Source organism: Epinephelus fuscoguttatus, linkage group LG21 (assembly GCF_011397635.1).
Source record: "Epinephelus fuscoguttatus linkage group LG21, E.fuscoguttatus.final_Chr_v1".
Lineage (NCBI taxonomy): Eukaryota > Metazoa > Chordata > Actinopteri > Perciformes > Serranidae > Epinephelus > Epinephelus fuscoguttatus.
This window is the reverse complement of record NC_064772.1, coordinates 29363138-29381121: the sequence shown is the minus strand read 5'-3', so window position 1 is coordinate 29381121 and position 17984 is coordinate 29363138. Positions and strand designations below refer to the sequence as shown.

Here is a 17984-nt window from a genome sequence, read left to right as displayed (position 1 = left end):
ACCTGAATGAATCAAACACATAATGCAGAAGCTTCCATCCAGGGCACGAAGGATCACTGAATCTCTTGAATAAGAACTTAAAGCCAATATGGCCTTCACTTTCACCTGGGGCCAGATGTATAAAGGATATGGAGGCACAAAAACCGTGCATACATCATTTCCCACATATGAACTGGTTTTTATAAAAGAAGAATGTGCTGTGAGAATGTGCACACCTCATGTATAGTCTACTTCAGCCCAAGCATACACATTTTTCAAGAGATAGCTGCAGGTGAAATGATAATGTGAACATGAAATATAAGGTGAGGTGTTTGCCAATTTCACTGATTGCGTTAGTTTTTTTGCAGGCTACACAGTGCTCTGTAAAATGTCAAACAAAGGCACATAAATAAACTTAAATTTAAATATCTATGAATGATGAATATCTTCTCTTTTTTACATGCAAATTAGTAATCTGTCAATTATGATTTAAGTGGAGCTTCAATCTGAAAGCACTTTGTAAAGTCTGTTTCAATATGAGTACTACAAATGATTAATTTATCATCTTTCTGACTTTTAATGCAGCGATGATGGTTTGCAGGTGGCCTACAGCCCTTTGACGCTCTAGTGTAAGTGACGTAGGTAGTAACAAAATCTGCCCACAAGTGGCCAGCTGCAGATGCATAGTAGACACAGGTGTATGGGCACTATAAATAGCAACAGCTGTGCATTATAGTTGTGCATGATGACAGTAATCTCATGTTGCCGGATTGTACAGGTGAGTGGCGGCGCAATCACAATTTTCAATATTCAATGATGTCTACATTCATTTATAGCGAACTGTGTGAGTGGAAGTGAGGCTTGTGCATGTGCACCCAGTTCCATCAAACAATCAGGCACATGTGTGGCTTTATAAAGCTGACAAATAATAGTATATATGTGCATTTCCGTCTCTGTGCACACCCCAGATCACAACCGAGATGAACAACTCTGGCAGATTTTGAACAACACAAGACAGTGGTTTCCACCACCATCATCAAAACACCAAGTGAAGAAATGTATTTTGGAAGATGGGTTTTCAACCCTCTAGTTTCAGAGACTTGTTGAATTTGTGTCATGGTGCATTCAAATGGTTCCAGTGACTCGTAAGTGTCTGGAAACTTTACTTAGGTTGTTTTTTCCTTTTATTTGTCAGCTATTTATGCAAACCATTAACTTGGACAATATCAACAATGTTAAAAATTGTGGATCATTTCTGAGTACAGTTTTAATTTGTGACTACATGCATGAAAAAGTGTGAAATAATTCATGTGCCTCATGAACTATCAGGGATATACAAAGTTGTATCTCATGTAAGGGTTAAAGGTTCAGTGCGTAGGATTTAGGAGGGTATATTGGCAGAAATGGAATACAAAATAATACGTTCTGTAACTATAGGATAACTTCAGTGTATAATCACCTAAATATAAGAACTGTTTTGTTTTCGTTACCGTAAAATAAGCCATTTATATCTACATAAGGAGCGGATCCCCTTACACAGTCAGCAATGTTCCACTGCCATGTTTCCATAGTAGCCCAGTATGAACAAACCTAACACTAGTTCTCTATAGTGCCATTCACGTTTTAACATTTTTCCTTCGGCCAAATAGCGTCATAAAAATACAGATTTTTTATGTGAAACTACTTTCATTCTGTGTTTTTACCGGTTTAAATTACAGCCTCGCAGTTAGTATGCCACTGCAAACCAGTAAAGTTGCACTGTTTACAACCATGTCTGTGAAAACACGAATTTCTACACATTCTACCCCTAGATCTATACAATCAGCACAGTGTCAAGGAGGGCACCCTAGATTAGAGTCATCAATTCAGTACCATCAAATTCTTATCATTTCATCCTTAACTTAAGTGAATGTTTGTGCCAACTTTGAAGAAACTACCCCAAGGTGTTCTCAAAATATTGCGTTCACAAGATTGAGATGGACGCACATGAATGGTGACCTTGGCATTGGACCACCAAAATCTAATCTAATCCATCGTTGAGTCCAGGACAGTTGTGCCAAATTTGAAGAAATTCCTTCAAAGCATTTTTATGATATTGCATTTACAAGAATGGGACAGACATATGGATGGACAACCTGAAAACATAATGCCTTCAGTCACAGCAAACACCAGCAGGGAGACATAAAAACGGTGTGTGCACACATTAGCACGTGCCGGGCTAGCAGCCTGTCTGTAACGAGTAGATCAGCATCGGAGAAACTCTGATTTGTAACATATATTTAGCATTTTAACCTGTTTAAATAACGTGGTCTGTTTGTTTTAGAGAGGAAGAGAGCTCTGCGGATAATCTGGCCCCCAGTAAAGACCTTCTGAACAATGAACACTGAAGAAATCCTAACTGGGAGTTCACACATAGGAGAAGTTTCAGCTGGTTGCAATGTGCAGTCTTCACCACTAGATGCCACTGAGTCCTACACACTGTTCCTTTAATGCAAGAGCAACATGTTAATCAATAAAACTAACTGCAACAAGTGTTAACAATTCATTTTATTTACTAATTTTATTATTCCTGCACTGAGAACAAGAGTAATCATCTGCCAACCATGTAAGATAACTTAACTTGGTCCCGGTGGTTTCCCCTGTTTTAAGAGTTTGTGCAAATGACTATTAATAACCAGAAACGAGACACAATAAGGCAAGTTGACCAAAAAGCATTTTAGGTCAGTCCTAAAAAGTGATTGAAGGGGGATGAAGGATTTCAGGGTTCCTCATCTAATGGCCTTTGAGAAACAGGGGTCAGTGCAGAAGACAGTCAGCTCCTTGTATCTCTTGGCTCACTCCAGTGAAGGCATGGATCCTGACCAGGCTCTGTCTGTCAGCCAGCTCGTCCTTCCCAGTCAGCCAGACTCAGCCTGTTTCCTGCCAAACAGTATCAGATGCTCCTCCTGGATGGCCGGTGGCAAAAAGCAGCCGAGCCATTTCTCTGGGATGAATCGGTGTCTGGGCAGAGGAGGTTTCATGCTACATCTCGTCTTCTCATGGTTCAGGGAGCAGGGGCAGTCGTTCCCAAAGTGGGCTCCGGTGTGTTTCATTAGTTCTTGTGGAGGTCCAAATAGGCCTAAATATCTCTTTACATTTTGTTTCACACAATATTATTTCAATTAATGAAAAAACAGCCCTTGCTTTTGACAGTCAGGTGAGCACTTCAAAAGAAGTGAAGAAGTTAGTAAGTGGCGTGGCAGTCAGCAGTGGGTGATGCAACTGAAAGATGCTGCGGTGACAGCAGCAGATGGTAGCCGTAGGGATGGTGAAGTGTGCAAATGATTTCAAGTTTGCTTATTTGATTTCCTGTCAGATGGGAGGAATCTGAACAAGGAGCCAGTCACATTTCCCATTCATTCAAGAAATGCTGCCAGTGCAGTTGCCACCAGATAAACCACAATTCCTCTGTTAGAGATGCACTGAGACCAGACAACAACAATAGACAGCATTAGGAAGCTTTCAAGTGTAATCTATTGGGTGAAACAACAGTTATTCTGCAGCGTTAGCTGAGTAGATAAAGCAGCTGCAGTACTCTTAGCAGTGCAGCAGTTATAGCTTCACAACAACAGTTGCTGCCTCATTAGCAGCATGCAAAATAATAGGGTTATATGGATTAATGATATAAATAATCTTGATAACAGATTGCTGTATGAATTTAATGTACAATTCAAAGTGTCACAGAAATGTACTGAGCATTTTGACTCATTAAACTAATTAATTTTTATTTTACAAGATAGATTTTAACAGTTCCAGAACTTCAGCTTCGTGGCAATCAAGTTTGAACTGTTAAGTTGTGGCCATTGATCATTTATTTTTCTAAAAATCTCAAATCTGTGTCTAAAACATATAGTCTGCCTCACATATTCTCCCACGACTACTGCCAGCATGTGCATGTAATTGTTATCAGCTGCGACTATAATGACAATCAGCCTTTGTCCAAAATTGTTACTGTCTCCACTAATGAGATGGCCCTAAAACCAACAGATAACCAAGCCAACTAACTGCTACCAGACAAGTGATGAATAATCTCTCTGGCAATGCAGTCTACTCCCTTACTGCTATAGCTGTTACAATTAGTGACACTGTAAAGTAGCTTGTGGTGTAAATCCTACAGTAAGAAAGAAGTTGCTGTGTGTCAGGATTTGAACTGCACCAGAGTTTGAGTGTAGTGCTGTTGCCACTTTTGGGACAGGGTTGCATATCCTTCCTGTTGCATTTCGTTTTAAATTAGTGTTACACATGCTTACAAACTGTTGCAAAGGCAACTGCACTACCTTTTGTTTATGGGAGCATTGTGCTGTCTAGATTTAGTTGAGATTAGTGGGGACACTTAACGTGACAGCTACTGCCAAATGGTCACCTCCCTTTGAATGTTTCCTGGGCATGACTGATGGGAAGACAAGATTAAGGTATACACAGTGTACTGGAGGGCCATCTGAAATGAGATGGAGCAAAGAAAGGGACTGCTCTGTTTGTTCATTTGATACCATTCAATTTATCCTCATACAACCACTGATTTCTTACTAAAAGTTATGCACATACAATGGTTTGTATGGTACTTTATAAATTAGCAGCACTAGTGGTTAGGTTAAATTTTGGAACACAATGGCTATGTACAATCCATGTAAGATTTAGAAAAGACACAGTGGCCCTCATTTATGAAATGAACAGACAACAGAAGTAAGGCATACGGTTATTTCTACACAAAGTTCCGAATCTATCAACATGGAGCTACAATCAAATCTAACATCAGGTCTCAACTCGTGTACTCATGTCCGGGTTTGAGTCATCATGGACACAAGATGGAGAATAGTTATTAGATGCCTGTCAGAATATGTTCTGAGTATTTGCTGCCACATACTGATCACTTAAAAATGTATAGCCTATGAGAAATATTAGATTTTCGACCACAGGGAGAATAGCAGTAGTGCCCAGCTCTAATTTTTTTGAAATCTGACAAGCCAGTGCAGGTCTAATCATTTATCATCAAAACATTATTAAAAAGAAATAATTAAACGCCGCCACAGTACCATTAGTTAAATGCTATTGGCATCAGCAATTACATTTTTACCATTGTCCTGCTCAGACACAGGTGGTGTGTTTGTGTCTCTCCCTATGAGTACTATAAAATATCAGTATTATATAATATATAGGATAATGTCATCAACATAGATAGATAGATAGATAGATAGATAGATAGAGGTTGGTACATATCATGGATGTATAAATTAAATATTCCAACTTCAGCTGGAATTCAACTGTTCACTGCAATGCTGCTGATCTTCAGCAGTGATTTCTTTCCAGACTGCATTTTGCAGACTTCCTTTGATGCCACTTTTTAAGCTGCAAAATAGGTCCACCTCACGAAATTGGATCTGGGAAGTCAGCGATTCCATTTCTAGCTCAGAGAAGTTTCTCTTCTTGGCTGTATTTTACTTGTTCATGTTGTAAACTCTCAGGGCGAGGCCTCTAAACCAAGAATATATCAGGGCGTGATTTGTAAATGACAGTTGTTTTCAGTGGCCACATTTATCAACGCCCTATCATTCCCACACTGTGATTGGCGAGATAAGAACGTTTCATGAATCATGCACATACCCGTAAGATGATTTCTTTACTGATCTGCGCTGGTTTGTACTTTTGTTTGATAGATGAAGACCAGTGTAACAGACAAGTCCTCCAAATTAAACAACAATATCCTGTGTTGATCCATGCCCTCCAAAACAGCATGTACTACGTGTCAGCATTTTCTGTCTGATGCCACAATCGACGGAACAATATACACTGCAGTGATTAAGGTTTGGTTAGGTTTAGGCAAAAACCAAACTTGTTTAGAGTTAGGGAAAAACCATGGTTTGGGGTTAAAATAAGTAGTTGGTTAAGGTTAGAAAAACACTGTGGTTTGGGTTACAGTTACTCCTTTGTTAAGGTAAAGGGATGTTCATCATGATAACAATAATCATGTCGTTTTGTTGACCAACCTATCCACCCCAACCTCTTCCCTCTGTGGATTTTGTGACTCCACAATAACATCACACAACTTCCTCCTTTGCTCCAGATGAGAAAGAGTCATAAGTACTACAGCCACCAGCCTTTTATGCAACAATCATTTCCTGAATACAAAGACACCTCATGAAAAAATCACCGGCTTCAGACTGCATGTAGCCTTCTTTGTGAATGAAAAACCTTTGCACTCAGTTACCAGTTCAATGTGACATGTTGTCTATATACATATAGCCAGGTCAGGAATGAAACCAGGTGAGTAAAAGTCAAGTACATTGGAATACTGTGTTCAAAAAACTAATCAGTGAAGATGGACCTAATACGAGGCTGAATAATTGAATGGATCAGATTAGATATTATTTGTTTAACAAGTGGACAAGTACAATTGTAATGTTGTGTTGTTGGTGTACAACAGGTTAAATCGATATCGTTAGCATTTCGTAATACATACTCAAAACCAGTGAAATGACAACTTAGCAAGCTGCTGGTGCTGTTTGGAAATTCACTAAAGGGAAAAAATGCAAATCATGGGTGGGGTTCCTACAGCAAACAGATGCTGACTAATCTGACTCATAGGATGCAGACTGTGTATGTCTTTCACTGACCACCTGTTTCAGACCAAACTTTCAGCCTGGTTTTAGACCAAAGATTCACAATGGGACAAAACCATTTTAGAACATTGCAGGAGAAAGTTGCAGCGGTGCGAACTGGCCCGTCTCAGCTTGACTTAAGCTGACTGATGTTGTCGCCAGCTGCCAGTGGTTGGTTTTAAAACGGAAGGCACCTGTTTTAACAGCCAATCAGCTTGTAGCAAAGTCAGCTGGTCAAGTCAGTTACAAACTGTCAGCTGGTCAAAATGGCAGAGTTTGGATGTAGGAAAGAGAGGATCAGCTCATCAACTGAGAACAGTTGAATCTGTATGACACAAGACCTAAATCTGACTAAAATAAAAAAAGCATTGATTGATTAATCAGCGCTGTTTCTTTAAATTATTGTGGCTTATGTTTTCACTGCTTCATCACAAGTAGAAACTCACCTGTAGCAACTGTCTCACTATCACTGTCCTGATTCAATTTGACATCCAGACACAAAGAAAGCTCATAAAGACAGAGGTTAGAATAGAAGTACACAGAGTCGTTGCTATGGGGGCTGTCTCGTCTAGTTGCATTGGTGTAAACTGGTAGGTATCAGAACATCCCAAACTGGCACAATGCAAGTCGTTTTAAGTTTCAACTTGTCTTGTCTCAAATCTTTGGTCTGAACTGGTTTTGCAAGGGCAATGTCGCTGTATGGGCTCAGCAACACCTGAGATGATTGTGATTGGTTTAAAGAAATGCAAAAAAACCCAGAGCATTTTTTTAATTCCTTAGTGAAGAATTTTGATGAGCTCAGCCAGACCTTTCTCCAGCACTAGCACAGTGCTAAACAAAGTGTGGTAATAGCTCTGGTTATGCTAGACTAGTTGTTGACAGAGTATTTTGGGTAGCCATTCAGCAAAGCCCAAGTACAACACATGACCTAGGGAGGCCTGTGACATTTTGGAAGAAAACAGGACCTTTGAGAGACATGAATTCAAAATCTGATCTTTATTTTAAATACATCCTGTTAGATATGTTTAAGTACTGCATAAATGTTAAAATGAGAATAGTTATTTTACTTGCACACGAGTTTTAACTGGCATGGTATCGAAACACAAGCACTTTTCACAGGCACACTCAAGCCAACCACCCGCCACTGTCTGTCACTGTTTACACACTGCACAGAGGAGAGTATAAAGAGCTCTTTCTCCACACTCACTCTGGTCCTCTGTCTCGCACGAGCAAGAAAAAGTTCCCCTCACTTCACTAACATTATTTTTGGCTACCACAGTATTTCATGTATTTCATGAGGATAAATACACTTCATAATCTTGTATCAATTAGTAAGTTTAGTCATCATGGGACTGAATTACTTTTATTAGACGCCTCTCCAGATTTGGGGTAATTTGAGGTAATCTGTGGAAAGCCAGTGCTTCATTTGTTTGAAGGCTCCTACAGTATGCCATGGGGTTTGGTGTTTTGGGATATATTTTTGCCATTGAAATGACCATTTGTTGTCATACACAGCGCCCTGACAGTGACAACCATGTATTTTCAGTGTGGTTTACCATGTAGCACACCAAAATTAACATGTGGCTAAATGCTGCCTCCATTTTGAGACGGCACAGACAGGCCCAAGATATACAGTTATATGGAGGTGGTGTCAGTGTAGGTTCTTGTCGTTCATTGTATTTAAATAAACATACAGAAATATGACATGAGCAGACCTATGCATCAGCTGCAGACTTTGAGCAGAGTAGAAGGATCTAACTCGCTTGCAAAGTCACACTGTCATTCTTAATACACAGCCACTTCCATTTGCACATCACGTCATACAACAGTTATTTATTGTACTGCAATTTGTGAATATAGAACATGTACTGGTTTCCAACTGGTGGGTCGCGGTCCAAAAATGGGTCACAGGTCCATTCTGAATGGACCTCAAGTGACTCAGAAACATGAAGTTTGTAAAAAGCACGCTTTATTTTTAAGTACAGTGAATTTTGGGCACAGAGCTTTTACTTTGAAGTGCTGTTTCCTGCTGTAAAGTGAGTGACTAACGGATAGGTACTTAACAAAGACAGCTAACTAGCTTGACTACATGGCCAAGCACAAGTACGACACTAGATGTCTCATACTGTGCGGACCTTGAATTAAGAGCCCAGTCTCACTCTGGAGTCGTCAAAATCTGGCACTTGGGCAGTGACCGTCAGAAACCAACCAAAAAAGGCGTCTTTTGACGTCGGCATGATCCGTGGCTGGTCGTTGTTCTAGTTTAACAGCACCAGGCGGCGTCAGGGAGAAACACGGTGGGACAAGGATGCAAAAGTCCGAGTGGGGCGGGTGGGCGTGGTGGCGGATGGGTCTAACAAACACCAACTTTTACCCAGGAGCGGTGAAAGTTGGTGTTTGTTAGACCCAACTTTCACCCAGTGTTTGCATCCTGTAAGATCCTAAAACCAAACCCTGTTCTTTTTTCCTGAAACCTACATGTGTGTTTGTTACCTAAACCTAACTGCATGCTGTTGTTACCTTAACCCAATCATGTGTGTTTGTTGCTGAAGAAAATAAAACGTCAATTTGGATGTTAGGCATGTGCTCATATGGCGGTTACTGCTGATATCTGGATAGCAGCCTCGTAAAAGTGTAGTGTAGCGCCAACCCCTGAATACCCCTCCTGGTTAACACTGTTAGCTCTATCAGTATCGTTGCCATTATTAGCACTGTTCACACCGTTAGCATTGTTACCTGCCAGCTGCCGGCTCAGCCACCTCCAAGTTGAGAGCCGTGTGCAAACAGTCTCTGAATCATAAATTTGCTTTGAAAATCTTATAGAGCTCCTTAATCATCTGAACAGGTGCAGATTTTTGACAGAGTCATCCCTCAAATGTAAATCAGTATATCATTTATTATGTTTGTGATTTATCTGTATAACTGTGATGGCTGTTCTATCTGAGCACATTTCTGTTGTTTACACTGATCAAATCCCCACAGGTCTGTCTAAACCACACGGAGGAAAAAAAAAAACCTTTATCATGAACTGAAGTCAGCCTAGCCTGGGCTACAGGTGTTCGTAATGGGAAGCAGCCTGATTCTACAGTACATCAGAGAAAGGAAGCAGCAATCTTGCAGCCAGACATGCAACAAGCCCTTTATATGTCTCCGAAAGTCAGGAATGTCATTTTGTCTGAGCACACTGTAGCTGAGAGGCATTTAAAGTGATGGCTTTAGCTGATAAAAGTATAATTTCAGGGGCTGCTGTGCTGTTCCTATGTGAGACGACTTGATAATGACTGTTTATTTATGCTGTATGAGGCACCGTATGCCACATGTTGGAATAATAATAGCTGGCAGCCAGATCTAAGGTGAGCTTGTCTTAGAAAACAGGAGGAAAAGTCTATCTAAATTTTTGGTTGTGCATTTAATACTTTTTTGCCCCTTTTTACCTCGTTTACTCCTCTCCACTTTGTGCTCATAAACCTCACAGTAAAAAAAAATTTACATGGCAATTTTCAGCCATACCATAAAAAAATTTGTGAAGCTGATAGGGCTTTTGAAAGTTCACAAAGTTACTGTGAAGCACATCACAATAACTCTATATGATGGCTTCATTGGCAGTTTGACTGCTACACCAATTTCCATCCCTTAATAGAACAATTTATCACCTACAGCACAGCTCCGCTCTCAGCCAATCAGAGAGCGCTAAAGGTAAAGCTGTATGTTCGCACCACCTGGTCGGGGCGGATCTCCAGTGAGCCCTCGGGAGGAAAATGTAGAGTCAGGAGAGTTGCATGACCTTGGTATGTGAGGCAGGTGTGAGGCTGCAGCTGTGGAAAAAAAAAGCAGCAGGCATATTCTGCAGCAAATATACTCTATACCCTCTGTTGACCCATCCTAATTACAGTTGGTAAGGTGAAAGTTAGAGGTCTATGCTATGAATCTGATTTGGTAAAGTTGTGCACAGAGGAGAAGTTTGGTAAAGCTCCTGGCGAAATGAGCTGAGGTGGCCAGATGGTGGGCTGTCGACTGCTACTGAGGTGAAGAAAGTCGGGAATCTCCCTGGCTGAATGGGAAGATAGAGGGGCCACTGTGAAGTGAGGGTGGGTGGCCTCAAATAGCACTAGGTCTTTGTGTGCGTGTGTGTGTGTGCGCGCATGTGTATTGGTAGTGTAGCACATTGGTAAAGCAAGAAGCCTCTTGATGGGTAAGTGACAGAGCCATCTATCATGACTCCTGTACAGGCAGTTTTACAGTTAAAGCAAAAACTGGGCTTAAGCATTTCACATTTGACAAGAAACAGCAGTGAACTCTGTTAATCTGTAGGTAACAGAGCAAGACTTTGATATCAGAGGCATTCTGGTTTCTGTTTGTAGTCTATTTGTAGTCCGAGTAGCATTGACCAATCAAGTTTGAGCTGCAGGTAAACAGTACATGTAAAGAGGCGGAGCACATTGGCCAAAATGCAATGTCAGAACCCACTGAGTACGGTTTGACAATGATTTAGCTTTATATTATCCTTCATTCATTAATTTCCATAGCCGCCTATCCTTTTGGGGGTCAAGGGGGGGCTGGAGCCTATCCCAACTGACGTGGGGCGAGAGGCAGGGTACACCCTGGACAGGCTGCCAGACTATCACAGGGCTGACACATGGAGTCGGACAACCATTCGCGCTCACATTCACACCTACGGACAATTTAGAGTCAGTTATGTCTCAAGTACCGGGAGAAAACCCCTGCTGACAGGGGAAGAGCATGCAAACTCGGCACAGAAGGGCTCCCCCACCCCAGGGTTTTCATATATAAAGTGTTCCTCTCACTTGAAACCTCTAAACTTCACACTGGAGTAACCACCCTATTACAATAAACGCAAGGCCAGGTGACAAATACAGCATGTAACCTGTAAATTGTCATATTTTTACACACTGAATCCTGCTATAATGCAGTTATAAGACACCCATAATGTGCCTCAGCTACACACGTGTTACCAATATAGAGCAGAGGTTTGCTCTTTTTAGCCGGTACTGACTAAAATCTTCTTTCTCACATTTCCTGGTTTGCTCTGTGGGCAGTGGAAGTCGAGCCCGATTCACAGAGCTCCTTTTCATATGTCCCTGTGTCTCCCTCCCACCCTGTAACTGAGTTGTTGAGAACTGCCCTGTAACAGCATGCAGTGTGCGCCCACAGGGGCGGCACTGAAATGCTGTGGCCTCTAAATGGAAGCCAATAGGGCAGGGTTCACAGGCTGGCTGAGTGAAGCATTGTAGGTGGTAAACTGTATGTCACTATTCATATTACAAAATGACAGGGTGTGTGTGCTACTGTAGGCATTTGATGTGGTGGAGTTTGGATGAATGTTTGATGCAAGTCTGTCTGTCATTGTAACGGAGCACATGACTAGTATCAAGGGGTTTTTATAATCTCATTACAGTCCTTGTTTCTGTGCCCTGACACGACCGTTCCAGTCATTTTTGCTGTTTCACTCCATATACTTTATCCTATTTGCTGATCTATGGAACTGAGTCAGTCTCACCACTCAGTTTCCTATGGCTCTAAAGCTGCTCCAAAACTTCTTTGACAGATTTTGTCCAAACTAAAAAGAGCACAGAAGCACTAGTTTAAACAACTGTATTTTTAAACGTAGCCGAACATATAATGCTGGGTTGCACTCAGATGCTTCTATTTGCAAAAGTGTGGACGTGCAAAGTAGAGCCATTATGTCCCTGTATAACAGCATGCTTGCCCAGCATATATTTTATACACACACATATATATAACTTGCATTTTTTGGTATTGCAATAAGCAAAAAAATGCACAGTGTTAGAAAACTTAGAAGAATAAGGTAGCAGTATGTACTGAACTAAAGATACGACTACACACTGCAAGTAGTTATCACTTGCATAAGATAGTAGATCCATTAAGGGGGCGCTATGCCAAATCCAGTGCATATGAGTCGTCTAGACACGGTTCTCAACATGAGGGTTGCTGAGCCGACAGCTAGCAGCTAACAGGGCTAATTCTGCTAATTCTGCTGACAGAGCTAAACAGTGTTAACTGAGGGGAACTGGAAGGTAGACGCTATCCTTCTGCGACAATGCCGTCCCATATAAGCGCAGTGCAAAGTGGCAACAATGAGCTAGCCGGTGGGATACACACATACACTAACATGCACAGGAAGCTGGAAGAGAAAGAGGTAGTGGGCATCATTTTCTGCTCAGGACACCATTACCCCACTATATCTGTACATAGCAAACAGAGATTTGCTGCTATATTAATGCTCTAAATGTCACATACAGAACCATATACTCTCAACCTTGATGGCCCTATTATTTGTTATGGGCTAAGATGTGCCACAAAACGCGCTCAAAGGCAGAACCTAAAATAAAAGAATGACTTACTTTGAGTTACTTTACTTGTTTTTTAAGGAAAAGAAATGTAATATTCAATTACAAAGGTTGTTGTTTCGCAGCTGACTCCAGAGTCTGGGATGTCCCAGAAACATGTGAATGCACCAAACATTTCCATGCAGTGATGAGAGATTTTGACAAAAAGTAAAAGTGACGCAGTGTTCACTGTGATGCATCACCTACTGTATGTCAGACGGGTCACATGTTTCAGCAAGTTGGTGCTCATACCACGCAGTCATGACTTGCAACCAGTGGCAGCCTGGAAGAGAGGAAAAATCATAGGTTCAACTATATTGTTTTTAACATCTGCAACATACTTTGGGAAAAAGGTTAGTAGTGTAAAGTGTTCTGGCTGCAGAAAAGCTTTGACAAATGAACAGTAAAGGACTTTCCTATACTGCATGAAGGCATGGACAGTGTGGAGGAATCACTTGTTCAACAGACAACTGTATGAAAGCAATTCAAAGTGATTTCCACATCTACCTTGTTAACTGTAAAACCAAAACAGTTTACTCACATAACCAACTCTTGCTACTGTCCCTCTCTACATGCTGTATTCCTACATCATGTTTTGACAGTATGATCTGTGTTTAAGAGTTAATCATATTCAAGGAAACTGTTGATCTGAGACATGCCCATCCATAACTCACACCAGAAAACTCAACATATGCACAGGATACATGGAACATACTGTGTCTGTCCCTTTCCTGAGTAAGAGCATTTTAGCACAATGTATGTATGTATCAAAAATGTAAAACCTGTCATATGTATATGCAAACCACTAAGACTAAAAGTCTACATTCATACAAGTCGCTCTGTGAGCCTGTAGCCTACTTAAGCACAGTTGTGCTTTGGGCTAAATGCTAACGTCAGCATGCACTGTACATGTTTGTCATCTTACTAATGTTAAATGTTACTGCTAATATTTGCTACTATCACTAAACTTAAAGTACAAGTGAGGCTGATGGGAATGTCATTAATTTAGCAGGTATTTGATCAGAAGACAAAGTGTTGCACAAATTAAAATGTTAGCGCTAGATGAGAAGTTCAGGGACCACCAAAGTTAGTACTTGTAAAGTTTATCCTGAAGGAGACATGAATGTGTGTACCTAATTTTATGGCAATCCCCGTGATAGTTGTTGATATTTCACTCAAAACCCCAAATGTCAAGCTCATGTTGCTGATAGAAGAAAAGTTAGGCCATCACCAATATTGTTAGGATTAAACTACAGAACGCTATGGATATCTGTACCAAATATTATGGTATTCCATCCAACAGTTTTTGAGATATTTTAGTTTAAACCAAAGTGGCTAAAAATTCTGATTTACTTCAGCTGTCAGCAATATATGTAGATGATAATCCGTTCAATTTAATGAGACTTTCAATTATCGTCTCAGCTTTGAGCACCTTGGCTTACAAACCAAAAGATAATGTGATTTAAATCCCTGACTGTGTAATCAGCACAGTTTTTGGACAGCAAATTCATTAACTCGCTGTCAGGGGACTGATTGAAAAAGCGTACTGTGAGCAGCTGCCCCGTTTGACCTTTGACCACTAAGGGGGTTTAGTGAAGAGGTCACAACATAGCTCATAATGAGTCATGTAGCGCTCACCTCCAGCTACATCTGCCTGTTCTGTACTGCTTGTGCCTTCCTTTACTCCGTCAGGCTCAAGCAAGTTATCCAACACAGCCCCCCAAGGCGAGCTTTCAGTACAGACCCTTGGTGTTCAGGTATGCTGTGGAAAAGCATGTTGGAAGAATGAAGAGGGAGGAGGGGTTCAGTGCAAACATTGGGTGATTAGACAAAATACTTAAGCAGCATTTTGTAGTACTTTACCCATTATTAGCAGACAAAATTAAGCTAGTTTGTTTCCTCATAACACATTAGCTTTGGTATGTGTTGCTGGTACATGGAAAACAAAACTGACTTGAAGCAGCTTTAATATATTGTAAGGTGTAAGGAAATAAATCTGATTTTACGGTATATTTTGCTACTTTTTTAGCATAACGACTGAATCAAATGACTCCCTGAAACACAATGCTACTAGCTAGCTACTCACCACAAAAATAGACAGCGCTTTGTCATATTTTTTTCTTATTATTATCTCAACTCTTTTAGCTAGTGTGATTCATTTGTCTATGTGTGGACATAATAGTCCAACTGAAGCAACCCACTGTGATAAATGTGTAAAATACGCTAGCTTGCCATCACAGTACACAACCAAACACTAGCCATGAAAGCTAGCTTTGCTAACTACAGTAAGCTAGCTGTTAGCGGTTAGCTAATTTTACACTAGCGAGTTTAGCCAAACAGAGAACATTACATATTATTGCATTGCTGTAAAATGATCATTTGAAAACAGAGGCAGCTAACAAAAGAACTCACTCAGTATTTAACTTTTCTCTGGTACTGTGGTTTCTTCTGGTTTATCTTTGAAGTAATGTCACACACACAGCTGCACTCCATTGCTGCTTGATTGTGTTTTGATCTTTGCAGGTGATTGGCCAGCTGGCCTGACTTTCAGTACTGCTGGGATAAATATAAAATGATTGAATCAGCCAACAACCAGTAATTCATGCTGTCTTGAATGTTTGCACTCTATTCTGACAGTGTTCAATCATCACAAAAGCACTTTCAGTGATAACAATTAGGCAAGTTAAAGGAACAGTTCACCCCTAAATCAAAACTCCATATTTAACCTTTTACCCATAGTGCTATTTATCAATTTAATTTATTTTGCTGCGTGTTGAAGAGTGTTGGAGATATTGGTCGAAGAGATGTCTGCCTTCTACTGAATATAATGGAACTAGATGGCACTCGGTTTGTGGTGCTCAAAGCGCCAAAAAATACATTAGCAAAACTGGAGAGCAATTTTCAGAAATCATGACCTAGTTACCCAAGATAAGTCTCAGTTAAGAGACAGTCTTAACAGTGAGTAGTTTTATGCATCAAACTACACCCACCAACAGTAACACCATGCAGAAGCAAGCACGCATCTACTAGCCTACTAGCTCACCTAGCAGGCGCTGTTTGTGTGTACGCCTATTGTCCGTGGGAGAGATGAAAAGCAGCCCTGTGCTAAAATGATCAACTTCTTCTCCATATTCATCAAAGACTGATGAAGGGAAAGATATCAGTCGGCTGTGATTGGTTTTCCTTGTCACATGACATGTGGTGCAAGCTGCTGTGTTAGGCTGACCAAACGTCCTCTTTTGCCCGGACATGTCCACTTTTCACGTCACGTCCGGGGCGTCCGGGGGGTTTTGTTTTGTTTTTTTGATGATAATGTCCGGTTTTCCGTGTGTGTGTGTGTGTGTGTGTGTGTGTGTGTGTGTGTGTGTTTGTGTCACACATTTGTTATGGTTACAGGCTATTTAACAGGCCAAGCGTGCACCGTGGGTGCTCCGCTGAGAGGGAGACCTCCGTGTTTGAGATGGGAGCGGGAGGCGGGAGGTCCGAGGCTTCCAGCGAGGGGAGAGGGAGAAATATAACAAAATAAGATAAAATAGGAAAAACCTGTCTCCCTCTTTTATTTTATTTTCAGCGTTTGATCAAGGCGGAGGCGGGCGGCGGGAGGTCCGAGACTTCAGCGAGGGGAGAGGTAGAAACAAACAGCTAATGTGTGTGTGTGTGTGTTTTATGTTCAGGTGTTGTCACATAAACAACAGTGCCCAAGCAATAAACAGGACAGACAATAGGATTTTACACTACATTTTCACTGAAAGCTGACCGAATCCGACCCGAGGCCGAATACAATTTATACATTTTTGACCAAACCCGGCCCGACCCATCTGGTAGGTCTACCGTCGGGATCCGTCGGGCTCGGATCGGGTAGCCCCACTCTAGTGTGTGTATATGTCCCCTATCTATAGGGGGCCTATCTGAATTTTTGTCTTTGAGAGATATTATTTTGTGATATAACTGAATTTTCTATCCATACATATAAATTTTAAATATATTAAAATTATAAGGCATCTTTGAGTAAACTGCGAGTATCATTTAAGTAGGCTATCTCGTGGCAGGGCCAAGTGTCCTCTTTTTTGGAAATCAAAATATGGTCACCCTATGCTGTGTTCCAAAAGTAGAACTCAGTTTATCTCTGGGTTCAGCCATTGTTCCCCTAAAAATTGGCCCCCAGTCACGTATTGCAGCAAAAATAAAACCCCAGTGTCCAAAGGTGCATTTTCTTAATAGACCATGATTGCAAAGGAGACATCTGTAAAAGTGTTGACAGGACACCTCAAACTTCAAACAAGGTGAATTAATCTTAATCTTCCTATAATAAATTTTTGATCCATTTAGGTTTTACATTTATAAAGCTTTCATTGAACCGAGGAAAATGATTCAAAAATCCATGATGTTATCTCAATGTAAAGTCTGTATGCCGAGCAGGAACTCACAGGTAGGGCTAGCAGAAGAAACACCACTGCTCATATTCAGTGGGACGTAGAATTAAACCCAGAAGCTAGAAAGTTTTTTAGGCATAAATGCCATCATGGGGTCTAGTATCTAGTTTTTATTATACATCTGCAGTTAAAGTTCAGCCCAGGAGGATGCCATTAATGTTTACATCTCACGCTGTCACAAGCACTAGCCTCTCGTCTGTGACTAGATGCACACTTCCTTTTGCACAGTGATACAGTTGGCAGGTGTAGTTCAGTAGAAAGGAAATAGTTCCTACATGAAACTGCTCACAACAAGGTCTGTGGATTATCTTTAGTAACTAGGTCATAATTTCTGTAAAGAGATATTGCTGTTGAGTTTTTCAGTGATGTACAAAAAGTACAGTATTTTTCTTCTATAAGTAGTGGGTTTTTTTGTTAACTTTTTGTACCTATGTTAAGTACAGTAATTAGTTATGCCACTAGCCACCTTACAGTATCATCAATGACTAACAAGCTCACAAATGTTATTAAATTAATAACACATATTAGTGGCTGAATGGTTTCGCCACTCTGGCTTTTAAGATACCGTG

The 17984-nt window shown here is 40.8% G+C and overlaps 1 protein-coding gene across 3 annotated transcripts in view; it reads right to left on the bottom strand.

Moving 5' to 3' along the window:
- Positions 1-15533, bottom strand: part of col11a1a (collagen, type XI, alpha 1a) — a 109416-nt gene extending 93883 nt beyond the window's left edge. For 2 of the 3 annotated variants that reach the window (XM_049565708.1, XM_049565710.1), the window contains exons 1-3: positions 15395-15533; positions 14621-14744; positions 13190-13265 (exon numbers count right to left, since the gene is read on the bottom strand). In XM_049565708.1, the coding sequence (XP_049421665.1) occupies positions 13190-13232 (43 nt within the window). In that variant the 5' untranslated portion in view covers positions 13233-13265; positions 14621-14744; positions 15395-15533. Of the gene's footprint in view, positions 1-13189; positions 13266-14620; positions 14745-15068; positions 15104-15394 lie in introns of those variants that run through there. The other variant, XM_049565709.1, reaches the window with a different exon arrangement.
- Positions 15534-17984: the final 2451 nt, after the last annotated feature.